We start from the raw sequence: 19,707 nt of genomic DNA, 5'->3' as shown, positions 1-19,707 counted from the left end.
ATTCTTTGTGCCTCAAAAGCTTTGGCCCAGACCATCGGGGGGGAGCTAGGAAGGGCTAGACTTCTGCCCCTCAGTAATGCCTTCCTCCCCGCGCCACTGCCCTAAGCACACCACTTAGTTTCGCAGTGGCAGCCGCACCCCCAAACGCAAAGTCCGGTTGCAGCCCACCGCGAGCCCCTTCTCCCGGTCCACCGCGCACCCCCAGTCCCCGCCCCATCCCCGACCGGGAGCTGCCACCGCGGGCGGACCGGGACGATTCCCCGCCCCCTTCTGCCGCCGCACCCGCCCCAGTAAGGGGGGCTGGCGGGGGAGGGGGGGGCGACCGGGAGGCGGGCGGCCGCTGGTCCCCGCGACCCTTTTAAAACGTCGTCAGCGAGGGCCGGGCATGGTCAGCCTCGCGGGCGAGAAAGCCGCGCGCCGAGCTCCCGGGAGCGGCGAGAAGACCCTGGCGCCGAGAGCTGTCCTTGTTGGGTCGGCAGGTCGGCGCTGTAGACCCGGGCTGGCGCTCCGGGCTCCCCGACGCCCCTTGCCACTCGCAGCCGCGCGCCTCGGCTCGGCTGCACCCGCTCCGGGAGTCCCCATCATGCGCCCAGGCTAGTGCGCCCGGGGCCCAGCGCGGACTTTGGGCGCGCGACGGGCATGCCGTCCGGTCCCGCCGCCGGCATGCTGCACCAGCTGCTCCTCGCCACGCTCTGGCTCGCCGGCCGCTTGGGCCCGAGCCGCGGCTGCCAGCTGCCCTCCGAGTGGAGACCCCTGAGCGAGGGCTGCCGTGCAGAGCTGGCCGAGATCATTGTGTACGCCAAAGTGCTGGCGCTGCACCAGGAGGTGTACAGCATGTACAACTACCTGCCGTGGCAGTACGAGGCCAGCGAGGGGGGGCTCTTCTACTCGGCCGAGATCGAGATGCTGTGCGACCAGGCGTGGGGCAGCATGCTGGAGGTGCCCGCGGGCTCCAGGCTCAACCTCACGGGCCTGGGCTACTTCTCCTGCCATTCCCACACCGTGGTTCAGGATTACTCCTATTTCTTCTTCCTCAGGTGAGCCCGACACCTTCTGCCACCACTACCTATTTGCATGACCCCCCCCCCCCCCAGGTCACCGTTATCTGCGGCCAGGCGAGGAACTCCCATGGAATATTGCCTGTGCCAAATTAGAATAATCCTTAGACGCCGCCTCTTACTATTCTTTATTCTCTCTCCGAAGTCTCTGCAAAGATCCTCAGGATCTCTGGCTAAGGGCTGACTTTAAAAAAACAGAGATGGTATCTGAGCTTAGAACACAGAAGAGTGTTTCCGGCAAAAGCTCGATGTGGTTTCCAACAATCCACTTGACTCATCTTTTTTCAACTAGCTTCAGTGGGAGCAGCTTGGGCTGGTGAGAAAAAAGAAATCTTTGAAGTCAGACTGTTGGTGGAGTCCTGGCTCTGCCCTTCCGAACTGTAATTTTGAACAAGTTACTTACATTCTCAAGAGCCTCAACATCTTCACCTTTGTAATGTGAGAAACAAGGTTGCTTGAGACTGAAATACAATAACCCATTCAAAGCGCCTGCTGCAGGGTAGGTGCATAACAAACACGAGTTCCCTTTCTCCTCTGTCCGCCCACTTAAATGCCAAAATGTGAATGGTATGGAATGCAGGCCGGCTGTCTTCTTCTTTCACTGTCTCATATCAGCTGCCAACAGATCCCAATGCCAGGTTATTCAAAGTAGCAAAGGTTTACAGGAGGCTTGGTGGCAGGGTAGGTAAGAGCTTGGCTGCTCTCCAAAAGATCAGTAGTTTGAATCCACCAGCCACTCCTTGGAAACCCTACAGGGCAGCTCTGCTCTGTCCTATAGGGTCACTATGAGTCAGAATCAACTCCACGGCAATGGTTTTTTTTTTTTTTTTTTTGGCTGGGTATAAGATTCTAGCTCACAGCACTGTGAAGAGCATAAAGGTGAATCAGGCTGATTCTAGACCACTGGGATCTGGTGAAGTTCAATGCAAGTTGCCTGCCCTCCAGATGGAATTTATGTGCATAAGAATTCAGTCAGCGGGTTCTACTGAAGTTTGAAACAGAACAGCAGGTGGAACCCTAGGTTCATTGGCTGTCTCCAGTTGAATTGGGAGAGTGATACAGAATAACAAAATGGAATCTTAACATACATATCAAGATAGTGAATGAATTAAACCAATGTTGGTGTGATTGAAAATAGTTCCAGTCTCCCCATTCCAGGAAGTAGCAGAATAATGGTATTTGGAAAGGCTGTGACCTAGGTCTGCAGATTCACTTTTAGCTCTTGAGATTTCTGGTGACTCTGAAAAAGAAAACAGTTAAGTTCCACAGGGGGGTGTTCATAAGCTCCTGGCAACACATGTTTTCCATATTCAAGCCAGAAAATCTAAGTTTAGAATACATGCTGTGCTTTGTGTTGGCTTGCATGGTTTAGCTAAATTAAGTAAAAAAAATTTAATTGTCAGGCAAGTGTAGTTTCTAAACAATGTCAGCAAGGACTGAGATGGTACCCTTCTTGATACAGAGAATCTTAACTCAGGTTCTTCATGTTTTTATTTAGGAAAAATGCTGAGAACCTGGCTATAAAAATATTCAACAACGAAATGTCGTTTTCCAAAGGAAAAAAGTCTCCAAGTGTTTGAGCAGACATTATTTTATTCCGATTTTATCATGAAAAACAATTTTGTCCAGTGTCTCTAGGGTGTGCAGCCAACTCTTTCATCTTTTGCTCTGACATATTTACAAAGAGCGAGGGTAGAAATACAGAGTCAGACAGTAGCCTGACAGATTTCCATTTCACAGGGCTGTCTTAACCCTGAAGTGTGTTAGCAACTGCATACAAATCATTCCTGCCCTGTTATTCTGGGGCCCGCTGGGATGAGAACAGGCTCTGGTCAGTGTCACGCGGGAAAGTGGTGGTGGAGACTCACTGTGAGCCCTCCATGCCCCCTTTGAGCTGGAGTGTAACTCCCATCTTTCTTCTCCCTTTCATGATTTCTTTATAACCAGCTATGTAGACTAAAGTTCTGTAAAAATGTTAACTAATATTTATACTGCTCTCACTCCGTGTCAAGGACTTGACTTATTTACATACCTTTTCTAATGCAATCCTTAGAACACCACCAAGAAGTAGATACTATTATAATCCTCTTCTTACAGACTGGAATATTGCGGCTTAGAGGATTTAAGAAATTGGTTTCATATTGTACAGGAGATAAGTGTTCTGAAGTACTTGAACCCATGTCATTACAATGGATCATCCTTTTACCAAGATACAATCTTTTTATGAGAAAGACAGTCCCTTGGGAGACCTGGGAGATAATACAGACAAACACACACACTCATGCATGCACACACACATATATGTACACACAGACACTTTCCTCTACTTCACCCAAACTCTTCTTTTTGAAAACCTTAAGAACAGAGACCTATAGTGTGAGGCAGTCAATTAGATGTACTAGCTTCTCTACTGAGAACCATGCAAGATTGTCTTGTAATTGGCAAGACTCTAACAGTCTTCTGTGACTCTTGATTGAACCCATATACCCATGGGTGTCCAGTTTACATCTCTGCTTTTTGTTTGTCTCTTCATTAGGATGGATGAAAATTATAACCTCTTGCCTCATGGGGTCAATTTTCAAGATGCCATCTTTCCAGACACTCAAGAGAACAGAAGGATGTTTTCCAGCCTTTTCCAGTTTTCAAACTGTTCTCAGGGGCAGCAGCTGATGACTTTCTCCAGTGACTGGGAGATCCAGGAAGATAATAGGGTAAGAACTGGCTGTACCTGGTGCCACAGCAAAATAATAGAATAGCTACATCTTACATGGATTTTGTGACCAAAGGAGTCGAGAATGCTCTTTCAAAAGCCCAGACCAAGGAGTATTGTTCTCCGCTTTCTCTTTCTCTTCCTCTCTCCCAGCAGTTAAAAACCACTGCTCATAAACTTTGGATTCCCGAGGCTTTACTATTTGATGGGGGGATTCTTCATAAAGTGAGGGAACAGGACAGGATCAATGTTGGCACACTGCCTCATTTTCCTCTTTCTGTAATATGAGGACACTTGTAGCATCTACCTCATAGGGCTGATGCAGTGTGATTAAATATGTCAGAAATGTAAATATGTAAAGCCCTTAGCATAGTGCTTGACAGAGTAAGCACTCAAATGTGAACTATTATTGTTATTGTTGACAACATGGAACTGTATAAGGAGTTTTCTTAAAGGAAAGAAAATGTCCTGAAGAAAAATGAAATAAAATAACTTATCATAGTTAACATTTCTCTGGTGCTTATTATAGTTTAGTCCTGGAGGTACAGGGTGGAATATAAGGATCAGGATGGTTTTGGGCATGAAAATGTAAAAGGGATCGTGCTCTGGGACAGACGCCAGAGTTGCAGGAACATTTTGAGGATCGTCACTTTTCCAAAGCAATGGCACTGTCACAACTGAGTTCATATGGTAGTGGGAATAGGGCGGTCTAGGCTTAATGTGGGGTGATGGCCCATCACCCTCAGTTGCAGAGCCAGTTGGAGATGTTTTTAGGGCAATGTGAAAGACCTGAAAAAAGTTCCAATAGGGAACGTGGGTACCACGTGGAATAAAGACCTTTTATGGATAAATGGGAGCCCTGGTGGCTCAGTTCCTGGGTGGTACAAATCGTTAGCGTGCTCAGCTGTTAACTGAAAGGTTGGAGGTTCAAGTCCAACCAGAGATGCCTCAGAAGAAAGGCTGGTGATCAATTTCTAAAACACCAGCCATTGAAAGCCCTGTGGAGCAGAGTTCTGCTCTGACACATATGTACATGGAACCATCATGACTCGGAGTCTACTTGGCAGCAGTGGTTTAGGTTAGTGAACTGATTTGTACATGTTAGGTGCTGCCTTCTTTCCACTAACCTGTGAAGGGTTTGAGGGATGTGCCTTTCTCTCATCTGCTGGGTTGGCCTGAGGTAACTGCCTATTCTTCCAAACCTCTTCATCATCTGCCAGAAGGGAAATTATTTATTCTTACTTCTCTGACATTATCAAGAGGTTCTTTCCTTAGGCCGACCCTATTGGCAGCAGTCTAGACTCCTGTAACCCTGCCTCCATGGTTTACCAGAATTTTTTGAACCCTTGTATATTTTGCTCCCAACATGGTTCTAAGCACCTGTTGAGTTTTCCCCCTCTCTTAATCTATACAATTGCCCACTCCATATTGAGTTGACTCACCAAGCCTAAGTCCTAGGTGTATCCCAAGTGAATCCTTTTTAGGCTCAGCCCTTTGGTTCTTTATTTTGTGGGGGGTTGGCTTACACTGCCAAACCCTTGACAACCATGGATTTACACCAAGAGATTAGATATTATTCCAAAAATACCTTTGTAGCTTAGCCCCGAAACTCTTTAGCAGTATAATTTATTAGCCCTGTGTTCACATAATGAAGCTATTAACATTTCCCTGGAATTAGATTTTCCATCATCTGAAAAAAATAGAATAATAGGATCCATGGAGAATTGTTTTAGTGTGAAGGCAGCCGTATTTCTGCTGTTCAGATGTTGATCCTGGGGAGAATTCCTTTTCCCTTTCCATTTAATCACCCTGGCCTCTTAGATAACAAACTGTGGGAGTGCTACATTGCTTTGAGGGAGAGTCAACAGCTTCAGGGTAGGAAAGTAATTGTTCCAGATTGCTGAGCTGGTGCGGAGCCAAATTTAGGAGTTAGATCTGAGATACCCTGCACTTTTCAACACCTTTGCTCCTTTCATTTGTATTCCCTGCCTACTTTGAAAAGCACCACATTAGAGCTAAATTAAAGTAGCTAATTAGTGTTAAACTTAATTTAAACTAAAATTCAATTTATTTTGAAGCATTTTATGATGTTCCTTGAGATATTTCTACCTACTCTGGAGCAATTAAAGCAATTGTTAATAGAAGATTTCAGAGTTACTGCAGAACTATAGACAATTACTTACTTGGTCCCTTCTTTGAAAGAAGCTGAAAATTCTCTGCCTTTTTCTGTGTGAAGGTAAGCCTTTCGTTATTTCTCCTACCCAGCATGAATACATCATTTTATGTCAGAAGCAGCCTGTATTTTTTACTGTGTGGTGTTCCTCAGCCCTAGGTAGATCAGAAGAGCTGTCCAGGGCATTTTTCTATTCCATAGGAATGGGTGTTAGATTTCCTATTAAATCAGAATCCTCCACCTGTTCAGGGACCAAGTATGAATGCTTCTGACCTTGGCACAAATGCTTTTTGCCTTTCTTGTATCACATGGTATATCTTAAAGTAGAAATCCTGCAGGAACATTGCTGAGCTTCTGTACTTCCCACTGTTTTATGCTGTTGCTCTCTAAGCTTCCGCTCAGCTTGGACAGTGGGTCCAGACTGTAGCTATGAAGAGCACATTTCATCCTCTTCTCTGATAAACAACTAGTCAAGTGGATTCCAACTCATGACAATCCCATGTGTGTCAGAGTCGAACTGTGTTCCATACAGTTGTCGATGGCTGATTTTTCAGCAGTAGATCACCAGGCTTTCTTCTGAGGTGCCTCTGGGTAGACTCTAACCTCCAACTTTTCAATTAGCAGTTGAGCATGTTAACCATTTGCACCACCCAGGGACTCCTAAAAAATATTCCTCACTTTCTTTATCTGGAAGGATAACATGAATCTGGGACTCCAGAGCCAGTCCAGAGGTTAAGAGCTGAACAGGGAAGAGTTTTGGCAGGAAAACTTTTGTGATCCACACTCAGAGGGACATTCAACCCAGTTCTTGGCAGCAGAATCCTCCCACTTCTCAGTCCCTTACCAATGCCTTTCCAACTTTGAATATCCCACCCACACCTTGATAAATAGAAACACAATCTTGCTTTCAAAAGTTGCCAAGAAGTCAGCAGTGTTACTAAACATTCAAAGCCTCTCTGGTTTGGTGTCATGGTGTTAATGGGACTTCGGGGACGTCTTCGGCAAGTTGGCGTATCCACCAGATTTACTGGCAGGGTTCTCTCCAGATCAGCCAAGGACATTTTTCCTTTTTCTGTTCTCTCTTGCTGGGATAGTGTAACTGTCAAAACAGAAGTTGGATATTTTCCTCTCTCTGCAAGTCCTCTCCCCTGAGATAGAGACCCAGACTAACCCGTGCTCTCATCAATCTGTCATAAAGTGTGATGGGGTAGAAACAAAGTCCGTGAAGGTCCGGCTGCCATCACTTTCTTTTTCCCTTTTTGGATTTGGGAAGGAAGATATGGGAGCTATCATTCCCAAAGCTGCATTAGAAGGAGTGTAAACTTTTAATCAAAAGCTCTAGATTGGCTCTGCCATATTGAGATGAATGGCATTCAGTTGATCCCTTAATTTCTCACGACTTCTTTTTCCTCATCTGTAAAACAGGGCTAATGATATCCGAACTGGCTAAGATTCTTGTAGGGATTAAATTAAAAGGTACATTTGAAAGCTCTTTTGTAAACTATAAACTGTTGGGATCAGGGAGATTATAGCAATCCAGAGAAAGAGGAAAATCTGTGCAAAGGGCCTGTGGCGGGAAGGTACATGGTGCTTTTGAGGAAATGAAAGCAAGCACCTATGGCTGTATTTGGAGTCCCTGGGTGGCATGAATAGTTAAGTGCTTGACTACTAGCTGAAAGGCTGGCGGTTTGAACCTTGTCTTCTGAAAGGTCACAGCCTTGAAAACCTTATGAAGCAGTTCTACTCTCCACATGTGGGGTCACCGGAGTCAGAACTGACTCCTCAGCAACTAATGACAACAACAATAACATGGCTGTATTTAAGAGAGTGAGCAAGAAAGATGAAGCTAGAGTGTTAAGCAGAGGCTAGACCATGTAGGTATTGATAGATCATGGGCTTTGTCCTGATGGTCAAAGGCAGAGAGTATTTCAGGAAGGATTTGTGATCAACAGAGCCAACAGTTGTTGGGAAGTCAAATAAGATGAGGACTGAAAAGGGACTACTTGACTTTGGTGGCTTCAACAAGGACAGTTTCCACAGAGTGAGGAAGTGGAATCTGGATTGTGGTGGTAAGAGAAGTGAATGGGTAGAGAGGATGAGGAGATAGTGAGGCTGGACACCTCTTTCAGGAAGTTTAATATAGTGAAGGTTGCAGGTGAAGGGAGCAGAAGGGTTCAGGGAGGGGTTGTGCTTTGTTGAATTTAACGATGGAAGCCATCCTGTCCAAACCATCTTGATTCTTGCTTTCCCACACTTCAGACACTGTGTATCCAAATAAACTAAACCACCTGAGGGGAAGGATATCTGTTTTGTTTATTGTTGTATATTAGGTGCATTTTTATGGCATTTACACATTTGTTAAATGAATTGTGTCTCTCACCCAAGGAGCCCTGAGGCTTAAGTAAAGCAGAGGTATTTTCTCTCTGTTTAATTTTTTAAATTAATTTTTCAAATGTACATATGGTAAAATTCACTCTTTTGAGTGTAGTTCTATGAGTATGGACAAATGCGTAAAGTTGTCTAACCACAACCATAATCAAGATACAGAAAAGTTGTATCATTGCAAAAAAAAAAAAAAAAAATCTCCCTTGTGCTGTCTGTGCCAAACCCTTCCCCCACCCTGAAGTCCTGGCAGCCATTGATTTGTTTTCCATCACTATATAGTTTTATCTTTAGAATGGCACATAAATGGAATTATAAGATATGTTGCATATTTTAGTTTGGCTTCTTTTACTTAGCATAATGCATCTGGAATTCATCCACGTTGTTGTGTGTTCAATAGTTCATTCCTTTTTATTACTGAGATGTATTCCATTGGATGGATGTACTCCAGTTTTATTTATCCATTCACCAATTGAAGGACATTGAAGTTATCTCCAGTTTTTGGCTATTGGAATTGTTATAAACATCCATGTACAGATTTTTGTGTGAAAATAAGTTTTAATCTCTATACCTAGGAATGGGATTGCTGGGTCATATGGAGCCCTGGTGGCATAGTGGTTAAGAGCTATGGTGAGCTACAGCTGTAAACCAAAAAGTCAGCAGTTCAAATCCACCAGCCAGTCCTTGGAAACTCTGTGGAAGAGTTTTACTCTGTCACTATGAGTTGGAATCGACTTGATGGCAACATATATGTATATTGTTTATGGTTAGTATGTTTCACTTTATAAGAAACTACCAAACCCTTTCCCAAAGTGGCTGTACCATTTTATATTCCCATCAGTAATGTATGAGTTAAGTTGCTGTGTATCCTCATCAAAATTTGGTATTGTCAGCTTAAAATTTTTTTAGACATTCTATAAAAAAAAAAAATACCAATACTGTTACACAATATCTCATTGTGGTTTTAATATGCATTTGGCTAGTGACTACTGATGTTGAGCATCGTTTCCTGTGCTGATTTTCCATCTGTGTATGTTCTTTGGTGAAGTATCTATCCAAACTTTGCCCTTTTTTTTTTTTTTTAATTGTGCTTTAGGTGAAAGTTTACAGCTCAAGTTAATTTCTCAAACAAAAACTTATACGCATGTTGTTTTGTGACATTATTTGCAGTCCCCACAATGTGACAGCATACTCCCCCTTTTCACCCCGGGGTTCCCTGTGTCCATTCAATCAGCTCATGTTCCTTCCTGCCTTCTCATCCTGCCTCTAGACAGAAGCTGCCCATTTGGTCTCGTGTATCTGATTGAACTAAGAAGCACATTCCTCACATATGTTATTTTTTGTTTTGTAGTCCTGTCCAATCTTCATCTGAAGGCTGCTTTTTTTTTAATTGTTTTTTTTTGTTTTCTTTATATTTCCTAGGTAGAAAATCTTGTCAAATGTTTTCACCCAATCTGTGGCTTGCCTTTTCATTCTTCTGTTCATCACTCTCTGTCTTTCACAGAGCAAAAGTTTTTGTGAAATCCATTTTATCAAATTTTTCTTTCTGGTTCATGCTTTTGGTGTTGTGTCTAAGACTTTTTTTTACGTTTTCTTCTAAAGTATTTATAGTTTTATATTTAACACTTAAGTCTGTGATCCATTGTGAGTTAATTTTTGTATAAGGTGTGAGGTATAGGTCGAGGTTCCTTTTTTTTTTTTTTCTTTTTGCATATGGACGATTATTCCAGCACTATTTGTTGAAAAGAACACCTTTTCTCCATTTAATTGCCTTTGAATCTTTGTCCAAAATAAATTGACTATATTTATGGACCTTCTATCTCTGGACCCTCTGTTCTCTTTCATTGGTCCATATGTCTGTCCTTTAACCTAAACCACACTGTCTTGATTATTGTAGCTTTATAATAGGTCTTGTAATCAGGTAGTGTGAGTTTTCCAACTTTGTCCTTTTCAAAATTGTTTATACCATTTTAATTTCTTTGTCTACAGAAGTTTTGAAAATGGTTTGTCGATATCAGCAAAAATTCTGCAAGTATTTTAAATGTAATTGCATTGAATGTATAGATCAATTTGGGGGAGAATTAAGTTATTTACAGCACTTCGTCTTCCAATCCATGAACTCTGAGTATTTTTTCATTTATTTAGGTCTTCATTGATTGCTTTCATCAATGTTTTATAGTTTTTAGCACACAGATCCTTCTAGATTTATTCTTCAGTATTTTGATTTTTTTTGGTGCTATTGTCAATGGTACTGTTTTAAAATTTTTCTAATTATTTATTGCTAGTATATAGAAATACAATTGATTTTTGTATATTGACCTTGTAGCTTGTGATCTTGCTAAACTCACTTAATAGTTCTAAGAGCTTTTTGTAGATTCCATGGAATTTTCTCTGTAAATAATCATACCATCAGTGAATAGAGATAGTTTCATTTCTTCCTTTCCAACTTGTCTGCCTCTGCATTTCTTTTTCTTATCTTATTGCCTTGGCTAGGACTTCTAGCTTGAGATTGTATAAGACTGAAGAGAATGTGGAGAATGGTTATAATATCTGCTTTCAACTCTTTGATAAATCTAACATCTGGGTCATCTTAGGGTTGGTGTCAGTTGATTGTCTTTTCATTTAAGAAATTGTCAAATTTTTCTAGTTCTGTGTATGCTGAGTAAATTTGGATCATATACTGAGCATTTTGATTTCTCTCTCTTTTTTTTTTAAAGCAGGCAATCAATTCAATTAGATTTAGAACACAAATTCTGTCTTGCCTTGTATGGGCAGTGGTTTCAAGTTCAGTTCCTTTTTCAAAGTCTTCGCTATGTTGTCTGGGAATGTCCCTCCCATACACCACTCAAGGATTGCTCTGGATCTTGGGCACTGGTTTATATCATAGTTCTCCAGGCAATTGCTTTGCTTCTTTGGGTCTTTTCCACATATATGCTGCTTAGGGGTGAGCTTGTAATTTATGTCAAATTATACACAGAATTAGAGAGATCTACTTTTCCAGCTCTCCCCTCTCTTGGGTTTTTCCCATACTATCTACTTCCCTGGACCCCCTTTTCTGAGTTCCTCAGCCTAAAAAGCCAGGTGTCTTTCAGGGTTTTAGTCCCCCATGCTGTCATGCAGTTCTGTGCGATGCTTGACACCTTCAGGGTAAGTTGATAAGAGAAGAGAAAAAATGAGTGTGATCCCTCTTACACTCTTTGAACAACACGGGTCTCATTTCTGGTTCCTCTGACCAGAGAGTTCGGTCTTCTCTCAAGGCTTTAGTTGCCTTTGCTGCTGCTTCTGTTGTTCAAGGCTGATTGGCTTTGGGGCAAGGCTGAGTGAGAAGAGGAGAAAATCAAGGATTTCCTCCAGGCTCTCCAGCACACTGGAGCCCCTTTTATCGGTCTTCTGTACAGAAATAGGGGATTTCCTCTAGTTTTTTTTTTTTTTTTTTTTTTTTTTACCGCCTGTGTTCACTGCATAGTTCCACAATTCAACCTACTCTCAGGTCAGGTTCCCATTGCCTCTACTTGTTTAGTTTTAAGTTCTCAAGTAGTTGTTTTTTATATTATGTACAGAGATTTTGGTTGTAATAAGTGGGAGTCATAGGGTATCATCGGCTTTACTTTATCTTGACTGGCACTGGAAGTTGAGGCATCTCTTTGACTGGACCTATTAAGGACATATGGTCAAGTTTTGGTGGAACATACAGCAGGGAGAGAAAGAGCAGTATTTGCTTTATTTTCTGGTGAGTTGAAGGAAAATGGGGATGGGGAGAGGATCTGTAGTTTTTATAAGTGAGGTTCAAGCCCCCAAAGTGAAGTTGTGTCAAGAAAATCAGAGCTCGGTTCATACAGACACTTTGTAAATAGCCCCGGAATTATTTGCTTTAAATGTATCCCTGGAAGTGTGCCGAGACAGTCTAGTCTAATGGATCATTTGTTCAAAAACAAATATATTCATCCCTTAGGGATGGAGGACTATAACTTCCATGCTTTAAGTATTTGGGCACCGGTTAAGCATCTCTTTTTCTGGTATTTATTCTTCTTTGATACTGCACTAAAACTCAAAATGTAGCAGGTTTTGAAAAGTTAGTTCTAATGTGGAATATGAAACCATTTAAATGAATTTTTTGTATTTCTACACTAAAACCCATTGATCTGTCTGTCTTGAACTTTGAATGGATCTTTTACCTGATTTTATAACCTCATGCATTGGCCATTTGGAAAATATTATCTCACTAAGTTATACAGATCTTCCAAATGTTGACACAATATCAAAAATCTTATTTATTTGCAAGCTCAAATTTTATCATTGGCCACAAATACTGTCAGTTGTTTTATTTGAAGTGACAGCCTTACTTTAATCATTTTTAAGAAAATGTCTATGCAATGCTCAAATCTGAATAACTATGGTTTGTCATTCATTCTTTCTAGTGAAAAACAGTGTTTCATAAAGAAGCCATTAGTTCAGCTCAGAGCTCAATCACAGAAATGTTTTTGAGACAACTACTGCACTTGAGTATGCTGTGGGAGTACTTATAGTGTATGCCTCATTTCTTCATACAGAGTATTGAGAACATGTGTACCCAAGAATCAGGATTTAATGAAAGTAATATAAAATTAATAAACTTTAATTGTTTATAAGGCACATGGCAGGAAAGAATAAAAGAATAAAAACTAGTACAGTTTGGTGCCACTGCCTGGATTTGTACCAGGGTGCCGGCAGTTATACTCACCTTTACTTTTGCATCAGCAGTGAAGATGTCAATACAGTGAAAGACAAATAACATCTTTATGTTATTATGAGAGTGGCTTTGTTTTCATGGACCACTTGAAAGGGCCTTGGGGATCCTGAGGAATCTGCAGACTTTAAGAACCACTGCTCTAGACCAACTTGATGATGCTTGAATGGCAGAAGAGGAGTTGTTGCCTGAGCTGACCTCTTTAGGGTGGGGAAGAGTTAACAGCCTGAGCAGAGGGGATTGTGAACCTCAGTATGGGTTCAGAATTTCAGAATGCTTGGTGTAACAATGGAACTTGGAAAGGATTTAGCAGCTGAGCTTCTAGCACTGAGAATAGTGAGAGGTTGCATAGGAAGGGCTCGGTCAGAATATGAAGGGCTGTAAATACTATTGGAAAGAATCTTGGGTTTTGGAAACCGGGGTTTCTACCTGGACTGTGCCACTAACTAAGGGTAACCTCGGGCAAATCAATTCAGCACATAATTAATATAAACTCAATAAATATTTTATTCTTTTAAATTAAATAATTTCCCTCTCTGGAAAATAAAGGGGTTATATTTTATTTCTCGGAGGGTTCTATAAACAAGAAACAGAGATTCTATTCTTAATTTCACAGTTGAGTCGACTAAGGCTCAGATAAGCTAAGTTGTATGTGGATAGACAGTGACAGAGTTGGAAGTAAGACCAATATTATGGATTGAGTTGTGTCCCTCCTCAAAATATGTTGGCGTCCTAATCCCTGTACCTGTGAATGTGACCTTGTTTGAGGGAATAGGGTTTTTCTTTGCAGATATTATCAATTAAGCTAATGAAGTTATACTGGCATAGAGTGGATCCTAATCCCTAATCCCTTCTTAGTGATATAAAAGAGAAGTGCAGGCAGGGAAACAGCACACACACACGGGGATGATAGATAGCATGCCTGGGGCTGCCTGAAGTGGAAACAGACAAGGAAGGATCTTTCTCTAGAGCTGACGAGAGAGAAAGAAAGAGAGAGAAAACATAGCCCTGCTAACACCCCAGATTCAAACTTCTAGCCTCCAGAAGTGTAAGAAAATAAATTTCTGTTCTTTAAGACCACCCACTTTGTGGTATTTTGATATGGGAACACTAGGAAACTAAGAAACCAGGGTCTCCTGACCTGAGGTTCCTGCAGTTTCTGCTGTCCCATCTTGCTAGCTACCTGGTCTTCTGCCCTGCAAAGCTGAGAGACCTTCAGATGACAGGGTAACTGTTACTTCCCTGACCCTGATGGCCTGGATTTTGTCCTCCACTTATACCATTACTGCACACTTATTTTTCTTTGTGGCACTTCTCGTAACTACAATTAAATTGTGACTTGTGAACATATTGGTGTATAATTTATGTCCCCCAACCAGGATGTAAACTCCTCGTAAACACCTTCTTATTCATTGTTGTATTCTCAGTAGCCAAAATCTAGAGTGGATGGAGGCTTGTACTAGGGAGGTAGAAGTGGAGCTGCAGAGAAATGGTTAGCTTCTGGATACATTTTGGAATTGGAGCTTTTCCTGTGTTCTTCCAATTAGTCTTTGATCATAGCCCACCCCTTTATCCCTGGTTTAAGACATTTACTTTTTATCTTCTTCCTATAGGTCCTTGGCCTCTCCCAGGGTGTTGGCAGTACAAAAGTTTGGGAAGATTTGCACCTGAATTAATTAATACTTTGCCTTATTAAAAATGAAGTCTTAACACATTACTTTGCATCATGATAGGGCTTCAGAATGGATCCTGGGTACTAACTGGCTCGCCACCAACTCCGCCACTTTGGATGTCACTTAACCACTCTAAACTCAGTTTCCTTATGTGCAACATGGGTTGAATTATACCTACTATGCTTAACTCATTAGGATGTATTTAAAAAAACCAAAAACTTGAAATAACATATTTAAAAGTATAACCTACTGGTTATATGTGAAGTGTCCATGATGGCTCTCTCACCCCTATATGTACCTGTTCTTCTTCATCACATAGCTCACAAGAGTGAGAATAAAGGTCTCTACGCAGACACACCTTTATTCCATCAACAAGGAATTTTGAGTACCCCCTACATTCTCAGTGCTGTGTTGGGTATTATAGAGGATAGAGTAGAAGAATTTTAAGACCTGGTCTTTAAATTCAAGGACTTTAAGAGTTTACCCATATGGAAGGATGAGTACTTCTGCTGGTCTTATGGGATGGGAAGAGCTTGGATAATGGAGAGGAGAGAAGATATTCAGACAGGAAAGAGCATGAATGAAGACACAGAGGTGCGAGTGAGGGCACATAAGTAAACAGTGGAGCTGCATGCTGTGGAGTAGAGGGAAATACGGAGAAAGGAAGGCAGGTGCAAACTGGTGTTACTTCTGACTTGTTTTTGAGTGTGGGTGTTGTTGTTGTCATTAGTTGCCGTCAGGTCAACTCTGACTCATGGCGACCCCAGGTGCAACAGAACAAAATGTTGCTCGGTCCTACACCATCATCACAATTGTTGGTATGTTTGAATCCATTCTTGCAGCGACTATGTGTTTTGAGTGCCTTCTTATCTAGGAGGGCTCATCTTCCAGCTCTGTGTCAGACAATATAGACCCATAGGATTTTCACTGGCTAATTTTCTGAAGTAGATCACCAGACCTTTCTTCCTACTCTGTCTTAGTCGGGGAGCTCTGCTGAAACTTGTCCACCATGGCTGACCTGTTGGTATTTGAAATACCAGTGGCATAGCTTCCAGAATCACAGCTACACACAAGCCACCACAGTATGTCAAACTGACAGACAGGTGATGAGCATCACTATATAGGTTTTTTTTAAACTTTTATTTCATAATGATTATAGATTCACAAGAAGTTACAAGGAAATGTACAAAGTGCTCCTGTGTACCACTCACCCATTCTCCCCTAATATTAACATCTTGTATAATTATAATACAATATCAAAGCCCGCTAAATGACATGAGTAAAATCCACAGAGCTTATTCAGATTTTACCATTTATACATGCAGTCATTTGTTTGTTAAACGTAATACAATTTTATCACATGTGTAGCTTTGTTTAACCACCCAAACAATCAAGATACAGGCTGTTCCATCACCACAGGCTCTCTCATGTTACCCTTTTATAGCCACACCCTCCTTACTCCTTTCTCCCTAAACCCTGGAAACTACTAATTGATTCTCCATCTCTATAATTTTGTATTTCCAGAGTGTTATGTAAGTAAACCATGACGCATCTATCAGTTTGTCGTACTGTGGTGGCTTGCATGTTGCTGTGATGCTGGAAGTTATGCCACCAGTATTTCAAATACCGGCAGGGTGACCCATGTTAGACAAGGTTCAGTAGTTTCCATACTAAGACGGACTAGAAAAAAGGACCTGGCAATCTATGTCTAAAAAAATTGGCCAGTGAAAACCTATGAATAGCAGCGAAACATTGTCTGATATAGTGCCAGAAGATGAGCCACTCTGGTTGGAAGCTACTCAGAATACGACTGGAGAATAGCTGCCTACTCAAAGCAGAGTCGACCTTAATGACTTAGATGGAGTAAGCTTTCGGGACTATCATTTGCTGATGTGACATGACTAAAAATGAGAAGAAACAGCCGCAAACATCCATTACTAATCGGAACTTGGAATGTATGAAGTATGAATCTAGGAAAATTGGAAGCTGTCAAAAATGAAATGGAACACTTGAAGATTGATATCATAGGCATTGTTGTTGTTAGGTGCTGTAGAGTCGGTTCCGACTCGTAGCGACCCTATGCACAACAAAACGCAGCACTGCCCGGTCCTGAGCCATCCTTATGATCGTTGTTATGCTTGGGCTTATTGTTGCAGCCACTGTGTCGGTCCACCACATTGAGGGTCTTCCTCTTTTCTGCTGACCCTGTACTCTGCCAAACATGATGTCCTTCTCCAGGGACTGATCCTTCCTGATAACATGTCCAAAGTATGTAAGACACACCCTCACCATCCTTGCCTCCAAGGAGCATTCTGGTTGTACTTCTTCTAAGACAGATTTGTTTGTTCTTTTGGCAGAACATAGTATATTCAATATTCTTCGCCAACACCACAATTCGAAGGCGTCAATTCTTCTTCAGTCTTCCTTATTCATCGTCCAGCTTTCACATGCATATGATGCGATTGAAAATGCCATGGCTTGGGTCAGGCCCACCTTAGTCTTCAAGGTGACGTCTTTGCTCTTCAACACTTTAAAGAGGTCCTTTGCAGCAGATTTGCCCAATGCAATGCGTCTTTTGATTTCTTGACTGCTGCTTCCATGGCTGTTGATTGTGGATCCAAGTAAAATGAAATCTTTGACAACTTCAATCTTTTCTCCGTCTATCATGATATTGCTCATTGGTCCAGTTGTGAGGATTTTTGTTTTCTTTATGTTGAGGCGCAATCCATACTGAAGGCTGTGGTCTTTGATTTTCATTAGTAAGTGTTTCAAGTCCTCTTCACCTTCAGCAAGCAAGGTTGCGTCATCTGCATAATGCAGGTTGTTAATGAGTCTTCCTCCAATACTGATGCCCTGCTCTTCTTCATATAGTCCAGCTTCTTTTATTATTTGCTCAGCATACAGATGAAATAGGTATGGTGAGAGAATACAACACACATCTTTCCTGACTTTAAACCAATCAGTATCCCCTTGTTCTGTCCAAACAACTGCCTCTTGATCTATATAAAGGTTCCTCATGAGCACAATTAAGTGTTCTGGAATTCCCATTCTTCACAGTGTTATCCATAGTTTGTTATGATCCACATAGTCGAATGCCTTTGCATAGTCAATAAAACACAGGTAAACATCCTTCTGGTATTCTCTGCTTTCAGCCAGGATCCATCTGACATCAGAAATGATATACCTGGTTCCATGTCCTCTTCTGAAACCAGCCTGGATTTCTGGCAGTTCCTTGTCAATGTACTGCTGCAGCTGTTTTTGAATGATCTTCAGCAAAATTTTGCTTGCATGTGATATTAATGATATTGTTCTATAATTTCCACATTCGGTTGGATCACCTTTCTTGAGAATAGGCATAAATATGGATCTCTTCCAGTCAGTTGGCCAGGAAGCTGTCTTCCATATTTCCTGGCATAGATGAGTGAGCACCTCCAGCACTGCATCTGTTTGTTGAAACGTCTCAATTGATATTCCATCAATTCCTGAAGCCTTGTTTTTCGCCAATGCCTTCAGAGCAGCTTGGACTTCTTCCTTCAGTACCATCAGTTCCTGATCATATGCCACTTCTTGAAACGGTTGAATATTGGCTAATTTTTTGGTATAATGACTCTGTGTATTCCTTCCATGTTCTTTTGATGCTTCCTGCATCATTTAATATTTTCCCCATAGAATCCTTCACTATTGCAAGTTGAGGCCTGAATTTTTTTTTCAGTTCTTTCAGCTTGAGAAATGCCGAGCGTGTTCTTCCCTTTTGGTTTTCCATCTCTATCTCTTTGCACATGTCATTATAATAGTTTACTTTGTCTTCTCGAGCTGCCCTTTGAAACCTTCTGTTCAGTTCTTTTACTTCATCAATTCTTCCTTTTGCTTTAGCTGCTCGACGCTCAAGAGCAAGTTTCAGAGTCTCCTCTGACATCCATCTTGGTCTTTTCTTTCTTTCCTGTACTTCCAGTGACCTCTTGCTTTCCTGATGTATGATGTCCTTGATGTCATTCCACAACTCATCTGGTCTTCAGTCACTAGCATTCAATGCGTCAAATGTATTCTTCAGATGGTCTCTAAATTCAGGTGGGATGTACTCAAGGTCATATTTTGGCTTTCTTGGACTTGCTCTGATTTTCTTCAGTTTCAGCTTGAACTCGCATAAGGGCAATTGATGGTCTGTTCCACAGTTGGCCCCTGGCCTTGTTCTGACTGACGATATTGAGCTTTTCCATCGTCTCTTTCCACAGATGTAGTCAATTTGATTTTGGCGATTTTTGAGGTCCATGTGTATAGTTGCCCTTTATGTTGGTGAAAGAAGGTATCTGCAATGAAGAAGTCGTTGGTCTTGCAAAATTCTGTGATTTGATCTCTGGCATTGTTTCTGTCACCAAGGCCATATTTTCCAACTACTGGTCCTTCTTTGTTTCCAACTTTTGCATTCCAATCGCCAGTAATTATCAATGCATTTTGATTGCATGTTCGATCAATTTCAGACTGCAGCAGCTGATAAAAATCTTCTATTTCTTCATCACTGGCCCTAGTGGTTGGTGCGCAAATTTGAATAATAGTCGTATTAACTGGTCTTTCTTGTATGCGTATGGATATTATCCTATCTCTGACAGCGTTGCGCTTCAGGATAGATCTTGAAATGTTCTTTTTGACGATGAATGAAACACCATTCCTGTTCAAGTTGTCATTCCCATCATCGTAGACTATATGATTGTCCAATTCAGAATTGCCAGTACCAGTCCATTTCAGCTCGCTAATGCTTAGGATATCAATGTTTATGTGTTCCATTTCATTTTTGACCATTTCCAATTTTCCTAGATTCATACTTTGTACATTCCAGGTTCTGATTGTTAGTGGGCGTTTGCAGCTGTTTCTTCTCATTCTGAGTCATGCCACATCTGTGAATGAAGGTCCCAAAAGCTTTACTCTATCCACGTCATTAAGGTCAACTCTACTTTGAGGAGGCAGCTCTTCCCCAGTCATCTTTTGAG

General features: G+C 41.6%; 1 protein-coding gene across 1 annotated transcript in view; it reads left to right on the top strand.

The window, feature by feature from the left end:
• The first annotated feature begins 405 nt into the window (after window positions 1–405).
• The window catches only part of CCDC3 (coiled-coil domain containing 3), a 115,968-nt gene continuing 96,666 nt past the window's right edge, over window positions 406–19,707 (top strand). The window contains exons 1-2 of the mRNA XM_003410733.4: window positions 406–1,037; window positions 3,595–3,769. Of these exons, the coding sequence (XP_003410781.3) occupies window positions 640–1,037; window positions 3,595–3,769 (573 nt within the window). The 5' untranslated portion in view covers window positions 406–639. The remainder of the gene's footprint in view (window positions 1,038–3,594; window positions 3,770–19,707) is intronic.

This window comes from Loxodonta africana, chromosome 4 (assembly GCF_030014295.1).
Source record: "Loxodonta africana isolate mLoxAfr1 chromosome 4, mLoxAfr1.hap2, whole genome shotgun sequence".
NCBI classification, from domain to species: Eukaryota; Metazoa; Chordata; class Mammalia; order Proboscidea; family Elephantidae; genus Loxodonta; species Loxodonta africana.
Note: the sequence above shows the minus strand (reverse complement) of the source record. Positions and strands in the feature narration are given on the sequence as shown.